We start from the raw sequence: 26382 nt of genomic DNA on the forward strand, positions 1-26382 counted from the left end.
TTCTTCTTGCAGTTCCCCTCCGCCAGGGGCGGCTCCAGCCCCCAGCACGCCAAGTGCGTGCTTGGGGCGGCATGCCACGGGGGCGCTCTGCCGGTCACCGGGAGGGCGGAAGGCGGCTCCGGTGGACCTCCCGCAGGCGTGCCTGCAGAGGGTCCGCTGGTCCCGCGGCTTCGGTGGAGCATCCGCAGGCACGCCTGCAGGAGGTCCACCGGAGCCGCGGGACCGGCGACCGGCAGAGCGCTCCCCGCGGCGTGCCGCCGTGCTTGGGGCGGCGAAATGGCTAGAGCCGCCCCTGCCCTCTTCCCAGTCCCACACACATTCCCTTATTCACACTCTCCCTGATCATGTGATGGAATATTGCAAAGCTTGGAGGTTATACAAGTGGTAACTGAAAAGGTTACAAAGCTTGCAAAAGTTACAAAATTTAAAAGGCTATGCTAACAATGACTAAAAATTAGCAAAAGGTTACAGAACTTAATGATCATACTAGCAATGACTGAAAAGTTACAAATCTTACAATCACATTCTACTGGATTGAGCGGAGGCTTTACACAACATTTCCTTCCTACATCTGAAGTCAAACAACATAACTACTCCCAGGTCCTGTCTTGGCTCGTGTTGAACTCAGAGTGCATCTGTTTGTTTATTTTGAAAATACTTATCTGTTTTCCTTGTGTGCACGAGGGAATCGTGTCCTTGTATAGTTGAGACAATAATTAAAACTGGAATATTGTAATCTTCAGCAATTTAAGAATGGTGTGTTGTTTGAGTTTGTCCCGAACAGGAAATATATTGAAGGTGGTTAAAAGGGTTGGGAGAGACTTCCCATTCAATTACTCATACGCGCCTATGCCCTTCATAAATTTAATACTATCCAGTGATATTGTGCTAGAAGTTTTTTTGCTTAGGAACTGTAGCTTCAAGTAGATTCTTGTTTGAGTAAGATATAGTAAGATAGTAGAACTAAAATGCTTCATTACTGCAATGCTGGATGAGATTGGAGCACTAGCTGACAATGTTGAAATAGGAGTGGCTAGCTACCCCCTCACAAAACTGTTTTATTAATGTTATACTATCTGTAGTTTTGTTCATTCCATTTTTAAAAGTCTTCATTGTACACATTTTGTTCTACTCTGGCCTGATATATGGAACAGCTGCAGGTTCATAATCCACTTGACCTTTGTGCTACGTATATCCATCCTCTTTTGAATCACCAGCCTTAGTATTAGGAACATACAGTTCATATTTGCTTTTTTGTATTGAAGAAGTAGGATGCATTGTGCAGTAGCACTGACTTGTTTTGCATCATGTAATGATGGCCTCTGAAACAAAGAAATAGATAATTCCTTTTAAAAAGGAATCGTCATATGTTTATAATAAGGCGTCCTCACCTTCCGACATGTATGGCTATTTATACTGCATGTCATTGGAAAAACCTCACTGCATGAGAGTTCTAGAATAGGGTTTCTCAAACTTTGGCGAAGTATGGACCAGATCTTAGTAGTATCTTGTAAGCCACTTCTACTGCTGTTCATGATCATGTAATACCTCTGTGGCACCTGCAGATATTGCTTAAATTAAAAAAAAAACAAAAAAAACCCCATCATTTAATGTATTTAGAAACACCCATTGACTTCAGTGGAGCCAGGATTTCACCCATATTATTATTCCGTAGTAACTGTTGATTAACTATTGAGAAAAATAATGTTGAGAATATATTTCAGAGTAATTTGGTCAGCAGAACACAGCATGGCCATTTGGAATTTGAACATATGAATCCAGTTGATAAGATGATGTCTCTTTGACATAAAAGTGCTTATGGAAAATGCAAATATGACTTTTCTTAGGATTACAACTCAGGTGCTTTCCCCAGGCAAATTGAGAGTATTAATAAAAAAAATGCACTTAGATATTTAATCCATGGAACAACTAGAGTTAATGCCAATATTGAAAATCAGACTTTTTAGGCTGCAAAAGCCTTTGTTTGTTATATACTTTTTGAAAAAAAACGGGGGGGGCATGCATGTGAGAAACATGCAGTACATGTTTACTCCAAGTTTTAAAATGAGCAGGCCTTCACCATCACTGTAGTATTCCAGCTTTATGGCAGTGTAACTCCATTGAAATCACTTTGCTATATATTAGTGCCTTTCATCCTGAAGGATTTCTAAACTAAAATGCAAGCCAGACACTTTGATAATTTGTCTTGGCTGAAATGCAGCAACCTTTGGAGTGAAATGTTAACAACAACATAATTGCACTAAATAACAATTACAGATAAGAAGAGTAGAACAACTTATCCAATGGAACCTGCAGGGGAATTTATATCAGTATAGCGTATTCACCAAAGTTGTAATGTGGCCAAGGGACTAAGATTAACACTTCTGTTCCTGTGGAAAATGCCACCAGAAATTTAATGGCCACATGTTGTCAGGATCTTGATTGTATATCTTGCCTAACAGCAGTGTCCCCTAATACCACTGATTCAGCGCTGATTCAGTGGATAGGTCCCACCAATTTAATCACTGTCACGGTTCCTCATATACGTGTTCCTTAGATTCATAGAGTCCAGTGCCAGAAAGGACCATTGTAATCATCTAGTCTGACCTCCTGTATAACACAGGCTATAGAACATTCCCAAACTAATTCCTAGAGCATATATATGTTAGAAAAATGTCCATTCTCGATTTTAAAATTGTCAGCGATGGAGAATCCACCATGACCCTTGGTAAATTATTCCAGTGGAATAATAACCTTCACTGTCAACAATGTATGCCTTATTTCTAGTCTGAATTTGTCTAGCTTGCACTTTCCAGCCATTGGATTGTGTTTATACCTTTCTCTGCTAGATTGAAAAATCCATTATTAAATATATGTTCTCCATGTAGATGCTTACAGACCATAATATAACCTTCTCTTTGTTAAGATCGATAGATTAAGCTCCTTAAGTCTGTCACTATAAGGTATATTTTCTAATCTTTTAATCATTCTTGTGGCTCTTCTCTGAACCTTCTCCAATTTATCAACATCTTTCTTGAAATGTGGGCACTAGAACTGGATACAGTTTTCCATCAGTGGTCACTTCATTGCCAATACAGAGGTAAAATAATCTCCTTACTCCTATTTGAGATTCCTCTGTTTATGCATTTCAGGATTGCATAAACTGTTTTGGCCACAGCATTGCACAGGGCACATGTTCAGCTTATTATCCACCATGAGCCCCAAATCTTTTTCAAAGTCACTGCTTCCCAAGATAGTCACCCATTTTGTAAGTATGGCCTACATTGTTTGTTCCTAGATGTCTACATTTACATTTAGCTGCATTAAAATTCATATTGTTTGTTTGCACCCAATTTACCAAGTAATCCTGATAACTCTGAATCAGTGACCTGTCTTCTTTGTTATTTGCCACTCTCCCAATTTTTGTGTCATCAGCAAACATTAATCAGTGATGATTTTGTTTTCTTCCAGGTCATTGATACAGATGTTAAACAGCATAGGGCCAAGAACCAATCCCTGCAGGATACCACTGGAAATTCACCCGTTTGATGACAGTTTCCCATTTACAATTATATTTTGAGACCTATCACTTAGCCAGTTTTTAATCTGTTTAATATATTCCATGTTAATTTTAATCAAAATGACATGTGGTATCAAATCAAATGCCTTAGAGAAGTCTAAGTATATTACATCACTGCTATAGCTTATGTCAGTCAAACGTGTAATTACATCAAAAAAAGATATCAAGCTAGTCTGACAGGATCTATTTTCATAAACCTATCTTCAAAGTCTCCTATCCAAGTAATGACAAATCTTATTTAGTTTGGGAGCGCTTCCATGATCACAGCACAAAAAGATAATGCTGCAGGCAATTGAAAAAATATATCTACTTTCCACACTGTTTAAAATTTTTAAACAGAATTTATATGAATAATATTTTTTTTTTCAAAACAGATGTTTTTTATAGTAAATAGCACAACATGCAGGAATGAGCTCTTTTACAAATTGGCATGTGTGGCATCTCTACACACATTTCACCAGTTCACTCATATTCCTGGAGCCAGATTCATGCCAGTTATCTTGTTTATATTTGGCCCATTTATTTATTTATTTTTGGTTTGTGCTTTGGTTTAAGGTTTATGGATATTATCTACATGTAAAGGATGCAAATCAGCATCTTACTAGGAAATCTTTTGTTCATGCCATTAAATAGGGAAGAATCCGAAGGCCAATTACAGTGTCAGAGGAACAGAAAGATGGGCCCTGGTGTGGGCTCCCTCCCATGGCAGTACCACTCATAGCAACACCCTCCCCATCCCAGCGCTGCAACTCTAATCCTGGCCCAGTACCGAGGGGAATCGCAGCAGCTCCTGCATCCCACATGGCCTGTTGCCATGCTCTGGGTGTTGCAACTTGGCACTCTCTGAAATTTGGCCCATGTGCTCCCTCATTTTCCGTCATGACAGAGGCTTGGGCAGGAGAAAACAGAGTGGCACACCAAGTTGGAATGCCCAGAGCAAGGCATCAGGCCCGGCCATGGGAGTTGCTGGAGCCACTGCTGTTGGATGAGTCACAGACACAGGAAAAAGTCTCCGACAAACTGACAAACACTATCCATGGCTTTGTTCACACCTTGACAAACCTGCAGCCTTAAAAGTGATACAAATTTTTGAGCTTCCTAGGACATTCTGAGATGCATGGGCACCTTTGGAGCTGCACTACCTATTCCACTGCCAGTGCTTAATTAATATTCATGTAAAAATGTCCTGTAAATGAAAACTACCCCGTGTTTCCTATAAATAAGGCAAAGCTTTGTAATGCAAGGTTTGACTATTTGTATAGCATACTACAAACTAGTTTTCAACAAAACTTTTATGCAACTCAGTGCAAGCATACTTACGGCCATATTCTACATTTATTCTATAATTTTTACCCTCAATGAAGTGAATGGGAGTTGTGCTTAAAAATTAATGGCAGGGTATTGTCCTTTGAACGTTTTTATTCAGGGGAAAAGGGGAGACCTATCCAGTGCTTAATTTGTAATGAAAGGGGTGCCGGGGCTCAAGCAATTTTTTTTACATTCATAACTGATGCAGCAAGCCTGGAGGTTCTGGGGCTGTGAACTGTGAAGCCTAGATATGCCAGGCTCAGCTATGGCAAGCTGTGGCACAAATTAAGTTCTGCACTTATCAAAATTCAGACCCATTTTGAGAACCTGATCAAAGGCATTTGTTCTGTAATACTGTAACCCTTTGCTTCTCTTTGACTAAGCATTTGGCATACAGTATACAGCTGTTACAACACTCCGTCCAATTTCCCTTTTCTAAGCTCAAAAGAAGAGTGGATTAATATTACCAACCTCCTTAACCAATGTGAAGAGTGCCCCTTTATTCTGTTCCGTTCTTGTGACAAGACTAACCTCAGCAGTGCAGGGGTTGGTGGTGTTTGCATGTGGAAATGCACTAATATGGATGTTTTTCTTTGTGTGTGCATCCTTGCAGTGTTGTTTACCAGGATGGATTTTATGGTGCAGACATTTATGTAAGTATTCATTGATGTGCATGCTGTCCTTGTACATTACCAGAGTCATTCTTTTTACAAGTTTGCTGCGTTGCTTGACTCTGTTTTGTCAATTTACCATCCCTTGCCTGTCAAAAAGAATTGAGAGGAATATCTCTCATATTGGAAGCTCTTTCTGTTCATTACATCTATCATTGTTCAGTGGAGCTGAATTAACTCTTCAATCAAGTGCTGAATGAATGCAAAAATGAGAAAAGTGTTGGATTTTTTCACCCCTCAAAATTAAAGTTTCAGATTTTTTTAAGTAAAATATTTAAGTACACTATTTAAAACTCAAGACAAATTGAACAGTGTTTTAGTACCTTAATTCTGAAAACACTATTGGACAAAGGCTCTTATTCAGGAAAGCGTCCCTATTCAGGGCAACATTTAAGCACATGCTTAAGTCCCATTGATGACAAGGGAATGTAAGTATATGCTTAGTTCCCTGAATATGGCTGCACTTAAATATGTTCTTAGATGCTTTCCTGAACTGGTGGCAATAGTGTTTCCTACTGTGAGTAGTACCACTGGTGTCAGGGGGACTACTCGTGGCTGCCCGTGATAGCAAGTGCAGGCTTGGTCCTTAGTTATCAATTTTAAAATCTGTTTGCTCCATCTATTGGCTTATTTAATTGTATATATACTTTTTAATAATCATTTGATATATAATTTATTATGTGTCTTCTCATACTGATGATTTTAGGTAGGAAGTCTGTGAAGAAGCTGTTTATCTCTAAATATGTCTAAACTAAACAGATTTTAAAATGTGTGCCCTAATTTTCATTCTTTTGGAAAAAGATAAACAATCATTAGAACCCAGGCTCACAATTTTTTTAAACTATATTGATGTAAGAAAATCTCATAGACATGCCACTTATCTTTAGCTTCCCTTATTATTTTGATAGAACAATCAAATCCTAAAAATAGAGGTAATTAACTATCTTTGTATGGCTTTCTTACCCTAATTGTGCTTCAATCAGCATTGGGATACAAAGAGATTGATTACATTAAATTGGTATGAACATTAAAAATTCATTAGATCGTATTAGAAAACATTAGTTATATTTATTACCAATGATCCTTTAGAGACATTTAGGATGAAACAGTTTAAATTTTCTGACAATAGATTTCTATAAAAAGGAAAGGAATCTGAGTTTATGGGAAGAAGTTAGGGCTTTTTTTTCCTGCTGGGACAGGATTGGCTGGTTACAATCATTTGAAAAAATACCTGCAAATTAAACAATATATATTAAGTGTTCAATTTGAGTTGGGATTCCTGCAGACTTTCAAAGTTATCAGCCCTCCACTATTCACAGTGGATTCAGCTCACCCCTTTACTGAAGGCCTACACAAACTTCCGTGTACTGCTTTAATTTCACTTAAATCTAGAGTTGAAAGTGTAAGAGGGATTTTACTGATACACAGGACATTTTGCACAGGGGTGAGTTTTACCAGCAGTGTGGACTTCTGTTTTAATTCTTCTTCTTGCCAAAAAGAAAACTGCACCAATTTTGCTCATCTTACCGGTCTGAAAGGCAAGAAGCCCTGCTGAACCTGAATTAACTTTACTGTGTATTTGGGAGTTACTTATTTAAATTACAGTTGGTAGTTTTGGAGCCTACTGCTAATGAAACAAAATGTACACCTTTTGGGCCCTCAGTGACACCAGCAATGCTTTTGTGTTTGTTTGATTGTGTTTTTTTAACAATATGACCAACACCCATGACAGGCTTGAAAATGCTAAATAGAAACTATGAATCTGATCAGCAAAGTACTTAAGAAAGTGCCTAACTTTAAGCATGTGAGTAGGCTCAATAAAGTTGTTTGGCATTAGGCTCTGGTCCTGCAATTGACTTAAGTGAGGCTCTACACAGATGCAGGGGTATGTCCACATCCTGTCATTTACAGGATCAGCGTCTTAGCTTCCAAATACATTTCTCAGTTTCTGATATAGAATAATGCTCATCTTTCAGACAGATGGACTGAGTTAGTCATATAGTTTTCATATGTTGTAGACATATTTTTTTCATTTTTACTTTGTACATTGTATCTAGAACTTTGTACCACGCAGCTCATCATTTTTATTTTCGCTCTTGCTCTTTTCTACTCCTAAAATGTATTGAGAGAGAGAGAAAGAGAGATTGCGAGCTAGATGTGTGAGAATCAGTGGAGAGAAAACATATGATTCAGAATGTATTAGTTCCCTGGAGAGCACCGAGTTATTGACTGGCTCCCAATCGATTACCATGAAGCTCCAGCTCAGTTAGGCATTTTAAATGGAGAGCTGAAATGTGTGAAGAAAGGAGGTGCAGAGGGGGAAATGACACCACAACGGAAAGAGTAGGCAACAGAAACAAATAGAAAAGAAGCAAAATTTAAATATATACCACAAATAATAGTAAAGAGGAGAGAGAAAAGACCCCCTCAAAAAAACACAAAAATGGACAAGCTAAAAATAGCAAATACTTATACAGCAAAACTGGGGGGGGGGGGAACTACAGAAAGATAAAGAATATCAAAGTGAATGTTACCTGCAGTACAGGGTTGAGTAGCAAGTGTGGGGTGGGGTATCTTAGACTACTGACATATGCACAATTGATTTCTCCATTGGGTAGAGCAGGGGTAGGTAACCTATGGTACACGTGCCTCCTTCGGTACGTGAGCTGATTTTCAGTGGCACTCACACTGCCCGGGTCCTGGCCACCGGTCCGGGGGGCTCTGCATTTTAATTTAACTTTAAATGAAGCTTCTTAAACATTTTAAAAACCTTATTCACTTTCCATACAACAATAGTTTAGTTATATATTATAGACTTATAGAAAGAGACCTTCTAAAAACATTAAAATGTATTACTGGCACGCGAAACCTTAAATTAGAGTGAATAAATGAAGACTCGGCACACCACTTCTGAAAGGTTGCCGACCCCTGGGGTAGCGGATATGTAATGGAAATGGAAAAGAGGGAGAAATCCAAAACATCATAATCAGTCAGATAAAGATTGCATAGAACATTAAGGGCAACAAACTGCCAGAATGAGTTAATGCTAACCAAAAGGGTAGAGCAGAATGAGAAGACTTTTATAAATATAATAGTGAGAAAGATACACTAAAGTGAAAATTCCACAGGCATACTACTAAATGACAAGGGGAAGGTAATAATGCCTCAGAAATAGCTGAGATATTGAACTTTCTTTTAAAATGTGCTTTTAACAAGGAAAATAAAGAAAAGATGGTTGCATAGTTAGGAAAAAAGGAAGGCCTTTTAAAATTAACTATTGATCCACTAACAAAAAAACTTCATTAAAAGAGAGTTAAGATTGCCTTACGGTGTCCTGTGCCCTTCTAGAATTCATACATTTCCAGGTGAAAATTGACAGCTGTAAGCATCAGGAAATACATTCAGCAAAATAAAATACAAATATTAGAAAACAAAGAAATATGCAGTTAAAATTATGCTTTCAACTCACCCCGCCCCCCATCCTTAACTCTTCCCACTGGACCATTGCCAGAAGGAATGCTTCAAGGACATCTGAGTGCTATACCCTTCCCTAAGATGTGTGGAGGTAGGGTGAAAAGGAGCAGACTTGTGGCCAAAAAAAAAGGGTTTTAACCCCCCTCATTCCTGGTCTCAGAAGTCCCTAAGGGAGATGGCCTTAGCTCACGCTTTCACTCAGTGTTATTGCCCACAGTAAAATTTACCATACCCATTGCTAGGTACTTGCATCAGTTGTGGTGCACAGAACAAAATCCACACAAGTATAGAATTAGGAATGTGGATATGGAGTTGTGGGTACTGTACTGAGAAACTGGCATTTTTTTTTGCTAGGATGTGCATGGTAAAGTTATATTCCCAGTGCATATTGCCATCTCTCCAAGGGCATGGTTATGGTAGTGGTGGGGCATGATGCATATCTGCAGCTACTTGCTTCTTGAAGAAAGAGCAGGAGTAATTTGTAGAAGTGTAATAGTCATCCATTCAGTGTTCTCTTGATTATAATAGATGGCATTTTGTCTGGCTTCCACAAAGCCAGATGTATAACAGCATTTCAATGTACAACACTTTCCTACACTAAAGACATTTAGATAATTTTGGATTTACTTATGAGAGCCAAACATTTTGAAGTTTACATGTGCAGTAATGATTTGTCACACTGCCAGTATTAAGTATGTTCTAGTTGTTAGAGTAGGACCTGAGTCATCTTTCCAACCATCAAAGATTTCAAAGTGTTTTATAATTGTAGGTAAGCATTATTTTCTTCAGTTTACAGATTGGTTAAATGATTTGTCCAAGGACACACAATAAATAATAGTGGCAGATCCAGGAATAGAATCCAGGCATCTCCATTCTCAGTTCGGTGCTCTATCACTCAACCAAGTTATAGATGCCCTCTTTTTAAAAAATATCTTAGATCTACAGATGAAATGTCCTTTCATGTCCTATGTTATGCAGGATTTCTGAGTTACGTTCCATTTTCTGCCATTGGCTTTTTATAGATTTGACCCTCAGCATTAAGTTATACCTCATGCTAGAGAGAGCTGTACACAGGCACAACACACAGCTGGAACTCCCCTGAGGCAGGGAGTATGGATGATGCTACACCATACTGGAGAGGGTAACATGTAGCTGTCACATGGGGCAGTTCCATAGTTTGAGACAAGATGGAGAAGATATGGAGACCTGCCTCCTCTTTACCTCTTCCTGCTCTAGCTTTGCACCCTGAGCATGATAAAGATTATGCTCAAGCCCTATACTGGGGAAATGGGGCTCTTTGCACCTTCTCCCCAGTGGAGGCAGACATTATTTAGCCCATAATGTCCACAATGAGTTTACTAATTGAAAATGGTTATATATAGTAGTTACCAGAGAGTGTCGAGAAATGTAACTAATTAATAATTGAAAAACTTGGAGATCCTTGGATGAAAGTCACTATCAAAATGCAAATTATTGTTCACATATCCTCAACATTTGTGCAAACTTCTATTCTAATGATAGGAGTTCCATGCAAAGTGCCATAGTAGGATATAGTCCTAAATGTTGAGAATAAAATTAATCTTTCCATCCATGAGATCTAGTTTGGCAAGCTGTAGTTATAAAAACATCCGTCACTGTGCTATCTGAGTCCTGAGTTAACAATTAAGTAGACCATAAGGTATTATCAGGAGAGAATAAAACTGTGGTTTATATGTGCTCTCTCGTTCTCTCTCTCTAAATATATACATAAACAGACACAAGTATATATATAGATAGATATAAAATATGTGTATAGGTGGCTACATATATTTGTGTACATAATGGATTTTGTAACCCAAATGTATTTGATTTTCCATTTTTTCTTTTTACAAGTTCCTTGCTCATTTTAAATCATAACTAAGATTCCTTGGCAACTGACCAGTTACCCTCACCTCTTTCTTGATTACTCTGTGCCATAATGCTTTGTAAAATATTGAAAGCAAACTTGTGAATGAATGGCTTTGGGGAATTTGTGTGACTTATGCATTTTTATTTATTTTAATTTTTTTTGCATTCAAATCGTTACATTTCTGTTTCCTTATAGAGTAGTGTATCAAGAGCCTGTGTATGGCAATAAGTTACCACAGGTATGAAGTACTGACTGATGAAAAAACTCATCACATTGAATGTGGATTGCTGTGAAATCATACTAACAATCAAATTAATGGGGGATTTTACATATACAAAATGAAAGGAATAGACCCGCAGCTGCATTTTATGTTTGGGGTTAATTATACCACACAATTGCAGACATTTTAAAATTTGTGCCTCCCTCTTGAAATATGATGTATGTCCCATTTAAGGTCCAGTGTCAGTGAGAGTTTTGTCAGTGTCAGGACTGCATTATCACACATGCTGACTTTGTCTACATTTATGTTTTTAGGGAAATCTCACGCTGTTACAGAACCACTGATGTAGTTCCACTAGTGGTAGCAATTGTTGGAGCACTAATGTAGAAAGGGCATAAGCATTTTTTAACATAGTCAGAGCATTCAAGGCCAGAAGGGATCACCACTTCATCCAGTCTGCCCTCCTGTATATTACCGGCCAACAACACCATCCAGCACCCACATGCTAAACCCAACAAAAGTAGTACAGCCCACAGGAGTCTAAAATATTATGTTACAAGGGCAGAGACTGAGAGGGACCAAGATGCACCAATGCCAAAGGACCCCACAATGGCAGGGAAATGATTAATTGAGAGAGAGTCAGATAATCCTGGCAAGTCACCCACACCCACATGCTGCAGAGGAAGGTGAAAAACCCTTAAAGTCACTGTAATCTGACCTGGAGGAAAATTCCTTCCTGACTCCATATATGGCAATCTAGATTCTGAATATGTGAACATGAACCAGACAGCCAAGCATGAGAGAGAGAGAGAGAGACACCTCAGAATCCTGGCCCTCCTGGTTTGATGTCCCATCTCCAGCTGTGGCCATCCCCGTTGTTTCAGAGGAAGGACATGAAAAACAAACAAACACCCAGAATAAATTGGAGGGAGGGGTGGGGAATCCCTTGCTGACCCCTGCAGGTGCCTGGCTGAAATCCTGAAGCTTGAGCTTTTAAGGAACCTAAAACATAAACCCAATGGTTGTTGGGCCCTGCCCCCTATCATCACAAGCAACGCTGCCATACAATTGCAATATGAATTTGTCCAGTGCTCTTCTAAAAGTCATTAAGTTGTTTGCCCCTGCAACTCCTTTTGTGAAGCTTTTCCAGAATCTCACCCCACAAATGGTGAGATGGTTAGAAATTTCCTTTTAATTTCCAGCCTGAATTTGTTCATGGTCAGTTTATATCCATTTGTTCTTGTGCCAATGTTGTCTTTTAGCTTAAATAGCTCTTTACTATGCCTGGTATTTACTCCCTTAATGTATTTTATAGTTTTCCTTTGCTAGACTAAACAAGCCCAACTCTCCCAGTCTCCTCTTTTAAGATAGTCCCTCCTTCCAGTGATCATTCTAGTTGCTCTTCTCAGCACTGTTTCAGTTTTAATTCATCTTTCTTTAACATGGTTGATGAGAATTGTACACAGTATCCCCAATGAGGTCTTACCAGTGTCTTGTAACAATGGCATTAATAATTCTCTCTGTCTACTGGAAATGTCTTGCCTGATACATCCTAGGATCACATTAGTGACTCATAGTCCTCCTGAAATCGACCCACACAACCAGGTCTCTCCTCCACTGTTGCTTCCAATTGATGAGCCCCTCAGCTTTTAGCAGAAATTCTTATTATTAGACCCTAAATGCATGACTTTGAACTTCCTACTATTAAATTTCATCTCATTTCTCTCCCTGCAGTCTTCCTGGTCATCCATGTCTTTCTATATTAAAATCTGAACCTCCTCTGTACTGACGATGCCTTCCAAATTTGTATCATCAGCAAATTTGATTAGCACATTCCTACTGTTTGTGCCAAGGCCATTAATAAAATATATTCAGTAAGATTGGTCCCAAGACTGATCGTGAGGAGCTCTGCTCATGACTTTGCTCCTGTTCGATAATTCACCTTTCAGCATAACCCTTCTCTCCTTTATCCAGTTCCTTATCAACCTTACAATTCTTGTGCTGATCCCCATCTTCCCTAATTTAACTAATACTTTCACATGTGGTACTGTGTCAAATGCTTTACTGAAGTCCAAGTATATTAGGTCTAACTGCACTTCCCTTATCTAAAAAAGATCAGTTATTTTCTCAAAGAAGGAAATCAGGTTAGTCTGCATGATCTTCCCCTGTTGCATTACATCCCCTTTACCATGTACCTCCATTAATTTAATTATTCTTTCCTTCACAATTGGTTCTAAAGCCTTACAGACCTATTAGTCTGACCCCATTAGTATGCAATTGCCAAGATCACTCTTTTCCCCCCCTTTCTTGAATATATGTAAGCCATTAGCTATTTTCCAATGGGACAGTACTACCCCCAAATAGATAGAGTTATTAAAAATCCTTGCTAAGCTCATGTGCCAGTTCTTTCAGTATTCTAGGATGGAAATTGTCCAGTCCCCCTGATTTGAGTGCATTAAGCTCTTTAATTTTTTCTTTTACTTCAGATGTGGTCACTTCCAGACTCATTTCCATCAGCTGTATTGCTTTCACGCATGTGTTCTATATGATCCTTACTGAAAATGGAGGCAAATTATTTAGATTTTGGTCCATACCTACATGGTCTTTAATTTCTTTCCGATCCACACTATATAGCGGTCCAACTTCACCTTCCTTAGTCTCTTTTTTTTATTTATTTGAATTTCCTTGGCCAGACCTAATTCAGCTTGACTTTCAGCAGTTGTCACTTTAGTCATACATTTGCTGACCTCCACAGTGTAGCTTTCTTTGTTAATCAATGTGTTTTCCCATTCCCTAGAGGCTCTCTGATTACTCTTAATAACCTAAACAAACAGTGATATGAATGCCTTTTCCTTGGGTACACTATGGCTTCCAATGTTGCTACTGTTCTTGGAGCTTCACCACTTGCACTGAAACTCTAGGTGATTTCCCCAAAGTACATTAGCATAGACACAGTAATAGTGTCACAAATGATAAGCAGATATATTTCTTTGTTTCTTTTAAGGTGAAAACTCTGTAAATGATTGTTTTTCAAAATAAATAACATTTCCACACGTATTATTCCAATATTTCCAGGGTTTTATAGCATATTCAACGAGGGGAGGAAATAAAATATTTCTATAACAATCAGAATAATTGTGCATGTGCTACAAAAATGCTAATTTGGCCAGATATTTTTTCTGAGCATATTCTTTGAGACTATCCTAACGCTTATGAGTTTGGATAAATACAATAAATAATTGTCTGTATTAATGGTATTATGTACCCAAAATACAGTGTGGTGGAATAAAATGTTCAACGGTAAATTCTATAACAATATAGACTAAAGCATGAGAAGAGTGCATTTAATCTAATGTTCTAAAGTATCCTGTGTCTGAGAAATAGACGACGCTGAAATGCTATAAACATAACCAGATTTAATGTTATAGCAAATATCTTAGATACATTTAGGTGGTTTTAACATCACATAATGTCTTAAATTGCATTTTAATTATTTGGATGACAGATTGTGGTCCTGATTCAGCAAAGTGTTTAAGTGCATGCGTGAATTTATTTCTTTGGGACTATTGCCATTCTTAAATATAAGCATGTGCCAAATTGTTTTGCTGAATTAGGGCCTCTGCTTGTAAATCATCTGTTGATCTTCTTATAATAATTAAATAGTTAAAATTGTTTAAAATTTTGAAAAAATTCTAGTTATGCTCATTAACCCACAAACATGCGACCAATAAAGGTTATTAGAGTGACCTAACAGAGACAGACAAGTTTTTGATCATTCTACAGTTTGCATACTTAAATTGATTAAATAAATAAATATGACACATTCAGATAGGTATTTCCCATTCAAAGTCCTTCCATATCAAGTCTCAAAATGCAGATGCCAAAGTTCTTAATCCCCCAAGAGCATTTAGTAAGCCTTTCAATAACATAGGACTCTGTTCAGACCAAAATTATGTTTATTTGTATAATTTTAAACTCAGTTTCTGCAGGGCTTCTTCAAATTTAATCCTGATTGTAGAGTCAAAAGTAGTTTAACACAACTCCCAGGGAAGTCAAGCTAGGTTCTTTGGTGGCACTTCCTTAACTAGCACAAAGCAGAATGTTAAACCACTCCTATATTTAAATCTGGCCAGTGACATCAGCCTGCCGCATCTGGATATGTTTGAGAGAACCACACTTCTGTAGTCACACATGGTGCTCAATCCTTCAAAACTATAATCGGTCCCAGTGAAATCAAGACACCTGTTCATTTGGGTAAGGGTTTGCAGGATTGTGCCAGTGGTGACAAGCATAGGGACCATCTACAAGACTGACTGATTCAATAATTTCATAGTGCATAATGACTTACAGTCCAGCAGACATTCTTATGCTCTGGACTCTGAAGATAAATGAGTAACATTCTAAATCTATTTTTATCTTTAAGTCTACTGCTTGAGATTTGGGATGTTTTTAAGGAGTCAAAAAACAGAAAGTCTCTTGTTTTGTTTGCATCACACATTCTTTTGCTATCGTTCTTCTGGTAACCCACAGCATGAGGAAAGTTTGCAATTTTTGTCATGAGCTCTGCCAGCTTCACTACTTTGTGGCTCAATTTGTGCTTGGTGCCATTATCTGACACTTGATTGCCCATACACAAGGTACTTGCAGGCAATATTTGCCTGTTGATGCACATACTTTTTGAGACCTCAAGTAGTTTTTAATAAGATTCTATGTGCCTAGCTGCAGCTCAGTCTTCTGTTGGTAGCCAAGAAGAGTGAATAGGAACGCTGTCCTCCTTTCCTCCATTTTTACTGACATAAAAGTATCACCTGCTCAGAAGTAAGGAGACATTCCATGTCAGTGCTTCTTAGCTGGCACAGAGATGAGACTTCATGCAAAAGAGATGACACTTAAAATATTATGCAAGCTATCTGTCTAAACCTATTGGTTGCCTGACATAAGTGCCTCCAGCAAGGCTGAATTTTATGAGAAGGCACCATAACAGATGGACACGAGAGTTTGAAATAAGAAATGAAGAGGTGCCTCAAGTATAGGTGCAGCTCCAAGCATAGAGTGTCTATCTGGCTGTGTGTAGATGGGAAGCTTATGAGCTTACTTTAAGGAGATGTGGCATCAGCAACCGAGCTGTGTGTGGGACTGATTTTCAAAAAAATGTTTCTCAAAATTTCTGTTACGGTTGGAGGGATTAAATCAAGCAAACGCCCTAAAGTGGGGGATAAGCTGGAATTTCCTATGGAGAAGCTCTAGAACAGTGGGCTAAATGAAGCACTGTCGAGTTTCTCATAAACAGGTTATTTCACGAAGAGTAGTCTACTTAATACATTTCTTGTAATACAATATACAAAAAGCTATATTAAGTGCACTAAAAATATGCTACTATTTTCATGAGGGTTGGCAGACAGAAGCCTATTCCTCACATTTCTACATATATTTAGTGTGAACAGAGCCATCAACAATAGGAGCACTCCATTTAAATACTCACTTTAACAACAGGGGGAAATGTCATTCAAAGCTGAGTGATCCAACTAGTTTTTTTTTCCATCTCTTTTTTAATTCTATGGGGACACACAATAGTTCCATGTCTCAAAGGATTATGGGATGGTGGATTCTAATTGGAACGTAAATAGTGTTTGTGTTATCTGTGGAGACTGGGCTCTGTTTGTTAATTGGCATGCTGAGATCATTTTGAAATGGTTGATATAACACCGTGGTCCATTGAACAGGAAGCTCTGCTATTTTCACAGTTTGATAATCAATGCATCACTGCACACAATTCCTTTCAAATGTGTGTGTTTGTTTGTCTGTTTGCTTAATTGAACAGCTGCAATTACTGTTACGTACAGCTGAATGTTAATTCAAAAGAAAGAAAAGAAATTCCTTCTTAGTTATGATTTTATTTACGAATTAGAAACCTATATAAAATTAGAGTTTTAATGCAGCAAAAATTTCATTGGTTTAATCGAACACATGCAAGGTATCATATTAGATCTAAAAAATTATTGCTAGCTTTGTAGTTTTTCCTTTAACTGATTTGTCACTGCTTTATTAACCCGCACTACACCTCATTGGTAAGGGAAATTGCTACCTGTAAACATAAAGAAAAATATTCTCAAAAACTCTTTTGATGAATGCAGTCCATTGATTAGTCTGATCTTTGGGTCAAATTAGATCTTAACAAGCAGGAACTGACTGGGTTTGTGATCAGCTCTGCTTAACAACCTCGTGAAATATTTCATATATAGTCCAACCCCTTAATTGGATTTATATCATGAAAAGAACATTCCAAATAGTTGCTGGTTAATTTCAGAAAATATTAATTTAGACTGCTGTGGCAATGCAATTAGAATGTAAGTTTGTGTTTCAGGGTGGTTATGCTGCCTACCGGTATGCCCAGCCTGCCACTGCCACTGCAGCTGCCTACAGTGACAGGTAAGACCTAATTTACTGCTAATAAATACTTAGCATACAGGAAGTGGAAAATAAGTCTCGTAACTGTTTTGTTGCTCTGCAGACGACTGTGGTGTATAAAGTTAGGCTGTACTGTTATGAAGAGCTATAAATAGAGAGGCAGTGTTTAATTAAGAATCAGGCATAAGATACACACACTTTCCTTGGTTGAAGATCAGCCACTTTACTATGAGATAACAATAGTCTGTGACCCTTTTACAGTGTAGATAAATAAATGTACAGCTCCATAATGGTCTGCTGCTTAAGATCATAATTTGTCTTACAATACTTAATTTAGAACCTGCTTCTCTGAGGTGTTGAGTACTTTCCATTTTCACTGACTCCTGGTTGAAGTCAATGGGAGTTCAGGCCATTGAAGACAAATGATGATTCTCCCAGTTAGCTGACTTTCAAACATTTCCTTTATTTGAGTGTTTATATAAAGACAAATTGATCTACTTGTCTTCCCTTTTTTTGAACAACAACAGCAACAAAAAACACCAAAAAAAACCCCCCAAAAAACCAAACAAACCCAACTTTTAAATCATGGTATCAAAATTGGGTAAATACACTGCTGAAAAAGTGGATAATGTCTTAAAATCAGTATAGCCCAATCCTGCAGACACACATTATGCAGTGTAAGTAGTTTCACTAAAGTCAATGGGATTGCTCTTAAGATGAAATCTTGGCCCCACTGAAGTAGGTGGCAAAACTTCCAGTGACTTCAGTAAGACCAGGATTTTGCAACACTGTGTAAAGTTAAGCATGTGCATAAAAAAGGATCTAGGCCTAATTTTGTAATGAAAAAGAAGAATGTACTTCTTCACTGGAAATTCATTCTTCAGAAATTGTAGCTATAGGAAAATCTGCAGTGCCCATTGATACTTTTCAAATGGTTTAAGAGTTTACAACACACAATAGAAGTGGGTATCTACTTTGTAAAAGATTGTTATGTGTGTATTTTGCTTCACAGTGTTAGAAAGAGCTAAGGACCCATTTCTGACAAGAAATTACAAGAAAATCTTTCATTGAAATGAGTGAGAAATTTTCTTGCAAATTGAGTATAACTTTAGACTTGTATTAGGTGCTAAAATGGTCTTTTTATTATTGGGTTTTTATGTTTCTGTTCCTTAAAGAAAACAACAGAATAAGAAATAGCAAAGGATTTCTTAGAATGAAGTGCTTTTCATGGATTGTGTTTTCTGAGAAAAATGGAACACAGTGTGAATGTTAAAATGCTATGCATGCATAATTGCCTTTAAAAATGCTTATTCTGGTAATAAGATATATTTTAAAAAAAAGTTTGGTGAATAAAAACAATTTGCATGTGTGGCTGAGGCATGCTGTGTGAGACAGGTAAGCAAGTTTCTTTATATGAATTCTGGATCAGTAATGTCAATCAGATATTGCTGTTTGCACTTTGTTTGTGATGTACTCTTTCTATGCAGGGTAACCTACCATATGGAGTGCTACTCAGTAGTTTTCATTTCATTTCCACAAAGGTGTGTTGTTAGCATGTTGCAGCTACGGTATTTTTTGTGAGCTTCAAATGCAAAACTAGTTCCTGATCTTAAAAAGTTTTTAAAACCAAAAAGGCAAAAGTCATAAATAATCTCATATTGCTAGTCCTTTTTTTTTTTTTTTTTGCCAGATATTGTTCAGATCTCTCTTTGTCAGTTAAAAGGGTTTGCTTGTTGCTATAATGAAAGACTGTAGATTTACATAGTACTTAGGGGAAATGAACAATATCAAGATGAAGCCTAAATGCTTTAATTACCAACTAACGAACATACTTATAAAAGAAACAAAAAAATCAGATACCATAAGGTAAAATAAAAGTTTTTTACCTATTCTGCTATATTGATAATGATTGGCGAGAGAGAGGGTGAGTCAACCTGACTAATAAAAATAATCACAACATTGAAAAAAAAAACTTAATAAAGGAAAAGATATAGTATGATTAAATTCTGTAAAAGAAGATTGAGATGGTATCTATAGTAATGCAATAGTTACAACCCTTAATTATTTTATATGAAAAATATCTCTAGCATACGGAATTTTCAAATATAGTCTTTGTGTATAATTAGAATTGAAATAACCTGAGCCTGCTGCATAATTACAGGTATCTGAAATTGATTAATTTATTTTGTTTTTTTTTAATATGGCTTCTCAGTTAAATGTGTTTACCCCCAATTGAATAAAGCTTTTTGGGTTAATTACAAAGATATAATTTTACTTATTTTTCTCTATTGGGGAATCCTAAAACTAGTTTTAAAAAAGAAATCCTGCAAAAACTTTGTTGCATATCTGAAACTATATGCAAACAGGGATACCTCAAATTACAGTCAATTACAAATGTATTTGTTCATTTCAGTAACTTTTTGCTGAATTTTCGTTAAAGGATATGAGTTTTTTGTCAGAAAATTAGGGTTTGGTTTTTTTTAGATTCCTCATTCCCTAAGCATTTTGCAAATTATAATTTGGCAAAATTTGAGTTAATCTCTAATACTGAATGCAAATGCTGAAATACAGGACAACTACTAGTATCCTTTCTTCTAAATGTAACCATCACCTTGCTGTCTTGTGCTACATATGAGTATTACACATTTGGTCACACAATGTTCATTTTTGTAGTGGATATGATTCCCCATTCTCAGCCAGATATATTTATTGTATATGTTAATACAATGCACAGGGAAACACGCTGAATGCCACCAAGCATATACTGTGATGCAGTGCTCTAGCATGAAAAGACTACTTGGAAAAAAAATAGTACTGTTTGGGTCACAGATCATATACATGATGAGTGACAAGGTCCCTATCTTGACACGCTGTCTTAAGTGAGGAGATGGAAAGAGTAACTGTTTGAACTGGATGCAGATTTTGTTAATAGACAAACAGGAGGTGAACAGAAAGATTTGGGAATCCAGAGTTGATACCTCAAGTCATTGGATAATGATTGGTGCTGTAGAACTGTTGTGAGGAAACATAATGGTATCCTTGTTTGTCACACTTGGAAAGATTGCTGGATATAGGCAATGAAAAACAAATATGGAGGAAGAGACTAAGGTGGCAAGGAAAGATGATGAACCTTGTAAAAAAATTAAGTAGTTTTTAACAGAAGAAAACATACATATGTAATGACAGTCAAATTTTAATCAAAACTGAAATAGGCCTTATTTCTCCATTCACTTATCAAACCTGTGAAAAGAGAAAAGTCGGCTTTATTTATGAAGCAATATAGTAAGAAATCATTTTACAACTTCAGGAAGGAAACGGAGCTACATGTTTTCTCTATGCAGTCTATCACTTTATTAAATTAAACTTAAAGCTTTGAGCCTTTTGAAGTATTTGATCAAAACCTTCACATTTTTAACAGTCTAGTTTAAAATGTTTCTCAAAAATTCCTTTCCCTTCCAACTGATAAGGGGGAGGGGCATGTAGTATTAGGTCTATATATGTTTTGTATCACTCTTGAACTTTGACCTCTACGCTCTTAAACCTGAGAGGCTGGTTAAAGGAAAACAATTTTAAAGGTATACAAAATAAATTAAAACAGATATGTTAATTTTAAATACAGATTTTACTTGATTTTTAGGTTACATTTTAAAAAGTACTTAAAATATAGATGCTAGTAAAGGCTTAAATCTAAGTCTGACTTAAAGAAAACTGGCAAAGCTATCAAATTTTATTTTCATGAGGTAAAACCAGTCAAAGCATGGCAGTGGGGCGTATCGTCATTTTGTCATTGCATGTTCACTTGATGTTGCTAGTATGTCTGTAATGCTGTATCGGATTTGACAGATCCATCACATTAGCTCAGTGAATGGCTTGCTTGAATTAAGCCTAAGGGCAGATTTATTCACATTGATTGGCTATTGGTTATGTGTTTTATGACTTGATTGTTGCATCTCTGATCAGAATAAGAAAAATGTTCCTTTCTTGCATATTAACTTTAACAGCAAATATGTGTTTAAATATATACGGTGGTATATGGAAGCTTTTAAACAAGTTAAGCCTTGTCTGGAAGGCAAAATTATTTTTCACTTGTACTGCTTGCTAACAATATAATACTTATTTAATGATAATTATGTGTGTGTTTATGTGTATCTGGGAATTCATATATACACACACTTCATCCTCACCCCCCAACCCACACACACACATGTAATGAGGTAGTTTGCTCTGAGACTTCAAAGTATTTATATATTGTCTAACTGAAATCTCACTCAAGTAAGTGGAAGGACTCCTATTGACTTAGTTGGGGTTTGGATCAGACCCATAGACACTGGAAACTGGATTTTCTTTCTATGTGTTGTACAATTTGAAAAAATAAGAGATGATAGTAAGGTATATAATAAAACATTTTACACACACAATGCACTTTGTAGTGTAAAAAAGGACCTTTTTGTTTGTTTGGTTTTGTGGTATATGTTCTTTGGACACATACAGAATTTTGTATAATACCTGGAAACAGGAAACTTATCATACAGAGGTTGTATTTTAAGATACTTATCACTTCAGTGCAAAATCCCAGTTATTCCAATCTTTTTTATCTTTAGAATGACTAATTTATTTATTTTTGTCAAACTGGTAACATATATAGACACAGAAGTTAATAACGCTATCCAGCTGTTCTCTTTGATTAAGGAGTTGACAATAGTACTTGATATTTGTAATCAATAATCCCAATAATAAAATACTTAGACATATAAAGTTAACTGAAGACATGTTATCAAAGGCTCAAAAAATCAAAAAAATGCAGTTGGTTGTCTTAGGTAGATTTAGGCAAATTGTTAAATATTTTAGGCTTTAAATATCTTTACATTTGTAAATAAATAATGAAGAAAGACACTGTAATAATTTCATTAAAATAATGTTCCTTTTTATTGGGAATCTCACCAATTGATATATAATAAAACTTCCGGATTTAATGGCATATAAAATATAATAGTACATTGAGCCAAAGTTTAATTTACCATTAAAGAATTTTATAGGTAGATTGATATTTTAAATAGGTGTAGTCAATATATTTAATAGGCACACTTTTTCATCAGATGTAGGAGAAACACTTTCTATGGATTAATATTCTATGTAAAAATTAATAAGGTTGGACAAATGAGTTAAAAAGCCCAAACAAACCCAAGACATAGCATGAATTTCACTTATCCCTCTAGTCTCAAGTGGAATCTCCAAACCATTTTTCGAAGTTTGCCCATCTATACATGTTCACTAAGCAAATATATGTGATAATTAGAAGGATCCCAGGAAATGGTAGGTGAGGATCAGTTATCCTATGCTGATTAAAGTAGTTTGAGCATCTGTACGAATGTGCTCACACTTTAAGATTCAGTTGAGATATATGGGCAGCTTGACAGGAATCCAAAGACTGCATTCAAGTTTGCATAACATAGTATAGTCATAATGATATATAACACTTATGCAGTGCTTGTCATCTTCAAAGCACTTTTGAAACATTTAGGGCCTAATACAGTGGGAGTTGGACTGGGCCCTTACTTATTCTGTTACCCATCTGTGGTAGCTAAATCTGGTTGGCTCGCTTACTTTCCTAGCAACGTAAACAAAAATCAAGTCGTTCATATTGCCGCTAGAGAGCAAAACCAGACTTGGACTTTTACACATTAGACTCCTAGGTTTGTATTTTTACAGCTATAACTACATATTCCACATTTGGCACTCAGATTATACCTTGGGCACCCTTGGCTTAGATGTGAAAATGTAGCTGTTACAGAACAGTTTGGTAAAGGAATTGGGAGGAATGTGGACAATGAGCACAAGGGAAAAAAACAGGATTTAGTTGAAAGAAAAGATTAAAGGGATAGAGCTAAAAATATAAACATGGAGAGAGAGAGAAATTAAATCTAGGGAGTTATCTGCAGAACAAATGATAGGAGGTTACAGAAGTAAGACAACATTAATGAATTGCAAAATTATTCTGTAATAATTGGAACAGTGTGCAATCATTAAATTTTGCAGCTTTCCCCAAATAGATAAATAATATTGTATATCTTCATTTAGAAGCCATTCTCATTTAGCAGCTACCCCTTTCCCATGTAAACCACAAGGGAAAACAATTAAATTTCATACAGACTGGAGATAACTAGTAGAACTACATTTTACAGAGCTAATACTGATTTACAACTACGTTGCTCAAGTTTTACATGAGGCATACTGAAATCAGTGGAGTTACACTCGTGCAAAGCAGGAATAATGTAGTGCTGATTCAGGTCCCCTTTACCTGAAGCAGTGGTGTTCACCTTTTACAGCTATATTCTCACTTCAGAGGTTGCATCATCTGTATTGTCTACTAATCCCATGCTTTGCCATCTTTGAAAAAAAGAGCTATTCTTCAGAGTCCCAAAAAGTAAGGACAATCCTGGATTAAGATTTAAAATATAGCCTGGCACTTAGCTTGCGGGGAAAGGAAGAGAAGAAATAAAAATTGAGAGAGAAGGTAGAGGAAAATGACAGCCAATATTTCCATACGTGGTTACCTTAAGTTGCGTGCCTAGGTCCATATTTGGGCACCTGATTTGTAAAGGTGCTGAGCACCCAGTAGGTTCTACTGATTTCAGTGAGAGCTGCCAGGTGCTTGACACATCTGGAAATCAGGCCACCTATTTAGGTGCCCGATATGGATTTTAAAAATCTTGGCCTACATCAGAAAATATTTTGAGTTGTAACTTTTGAGTGGTCTTGCTTCAGTTATTTAAAGATAGACACTTAGTGGCACATAGATGTGATAATGAATATATTCCCTAGGTACATTTTAGTGTCCCCCCCTCATTTTCAACAAAGAGAAAAAAGTACTAAAATTTATATTTTAAGAAAGTTACATATTTACCAAATACTTTATAATGTCTTCCTCTGAATTGTTGCAGAATGTTGGTGGAATATGTAATTTTGGTTTTTAGATGTGTAATATTCACCAGACTGGGTAACCAGGGAGTTATAAAACATAGATTCCCAACCCAACAGACCAAAACTGTTATTTGGTCACTGCTTGTGCCACTGACATGCTGGACCATAACAGCGCCTTTGGTCATGTCAAGGCCTAATTATAGTTTTTAATTTTCAGATCATTGACTTGATAGACCACAAAAAAGTAGATTAAAACATGCTATGCAAGTATTGTGAACCTAAGTGCCCCAACTCTGACAGTTGTAAAAAGGCTGGGAAGGAATTTAGTATATTATATAATGGGGAGAGAGAATAATGGAATGAGGAGCTATGAGCACAGTATAGGGTGGAAATCAATGGCAATCCAGAGCAATTTGTGGGGAGGTGAAAACATACTAAACGAGCATACTTAAAATGATATTACGTAGAGAAAGTGAACTTAAGAAAGTCATAATTAACAATCTTAAATTTATCTGTGGTAGCCCCTTTCATCTCAAAGGATCCCAAATAACTCTATTACCTGTATATTCACAGATAAATCTCTTCACATAACTGAAATGCTCTCAGCTGTAGGATGTAGTTTTGGTAAAAAGGCAGAGAATCCAACTACTGAACAGTTTAGCAAAGGATGCCAAGGAAAACCCTTGCTTTTATGAAGAGTGTCATGGGATCTTTCACATACATGCAGAACGTCACAGGACCTTTATTTTAAAAGTCTCATGCAAAGGCCCATCAACCTGTAGACCTTCATGATATACATTTTATCTGTCTTGGATGAGGGGTTGAGTTGACCCTGACAAAGGATTTAATATACAATATTTTGACCATTAATTTATCTCCTCCGACTGTAATGTAAAGTGATAAGTCAGCCTGATGGCTATTATGGTGTGAACAAAGATAACATCATAAAATAGAAAGTAAAAGTATGTTATCATACGAGTCAGAAGATAAAATAATTTGAAAGGTAGGCTTAATACTTATTAACAAGTGTTAAAGAATTTGATATCACTTACCTCTGTACTAAAGAAGACTGGTAAAACCATATTATATATGAATCAGTGGGTAAATAAGGGCACTTCATGATATTATTGAGGGATAGTGATATTGCACTAAAGAATTAATATGAAATATCAGTGAATTATTATCACATATATAAAGATGACATAAAATCCATTACAAATTTCAAAAATCAATTTTATTCTATATTTTACATGAAGATGTTCACAAAGTGCTGAATAGACCAAGGGTCTGGTTCTCATTTACACTAAGGCCACTTTACACTGTTCTAACAGTGCTCCAAATGCTCCAAAGAGTCCTTAAAATAGATGCAAATATATACTCACATTAAGGCCCCTTTACGCTGATAAGCCAATATAAAATAGCCTTGGTGTAAAGAGAATCAGGCTCAGCATTTTCAAATGTGGATGCTTAAATTTAGATACCTAAGTGGCCTGATGTTCAAAGATGCTGAGCAGCCACAACTCCTATTGACTTCAGTGGGAGTTGCAGATGCTCAGCACTTCTGAAAATCAGATCACTCATTTAGTTGTTCACATATGGATTGAGGTGCCTTATTTTAAGCACCCAAGTTTGAAAATATTTCCCATAGTCAAAATGCCAAAATAATTAGGATATAATCCTGCTCTTATCAAAAAGACCAGTGTATAAGCCTGCTCCTGTTGAAGACAGACCAAGTTGTTGGTGTTTATTCTTAAAGCACTACTCCTTAGTCCTTTAATACAAATATCTGCCATTGACATAATTTTGGATACAGTTCTGCACATGCACAGAAATCCCACTGAAATATTAAATAAAATATTACTTAATATTACTTTGACTGTGGGTCAAAAATGTGTAAGTGTCAAAAAATTAA

At 36.6% G+C, this 26382-nt stretch overlaps 1 protein-coding gene across 47 annotated transcripts in view; it reads left to right on the top strand.

Moving 5' to 3' along the window:
* RBFOX1 (RNA binding fox-1 homolog 1) overlaps window positions 1-26382 on the top strand; it is a 2636561-nt gene that overhangs the window by 2580406 nt on the left and 29773 nt on the right. For 45 of the 47 annotated variants that reach the window (XM_039490574.1, XM_039490577.1, XM_039490576.1 and 42 more), the window contains 2 exons: window positions 5502-5541; window positions 17506-17570. In XM_039490574.1, coding sequence (XP_039346508.1) covers window positions 5502-5541; window positions 17506-17570 — 105 coding nt within the window. The remainder of the gene's footprint in view (window positions 1-5501; window positions 5542-17505; window positions 17571-26382) is intronic. The other 2 variants (XM_039490586.1, XM_039490594.1) reach the window with 1 other exon arrangement.

Source organism: Mauremys reevesii, linkage group 10 (assembly GCF_016161935.1).
Source record: "Mauremys reevesii isolate NIE-2019 linkage group 10, ASM1616193v1, whole genome shotgun sequence".
Taxonomy (NCBI): Eukaryota; Metazoa; Chordata; order Testudines; family Geoemydidae; genus Mauremys; species Mauremys reevesii.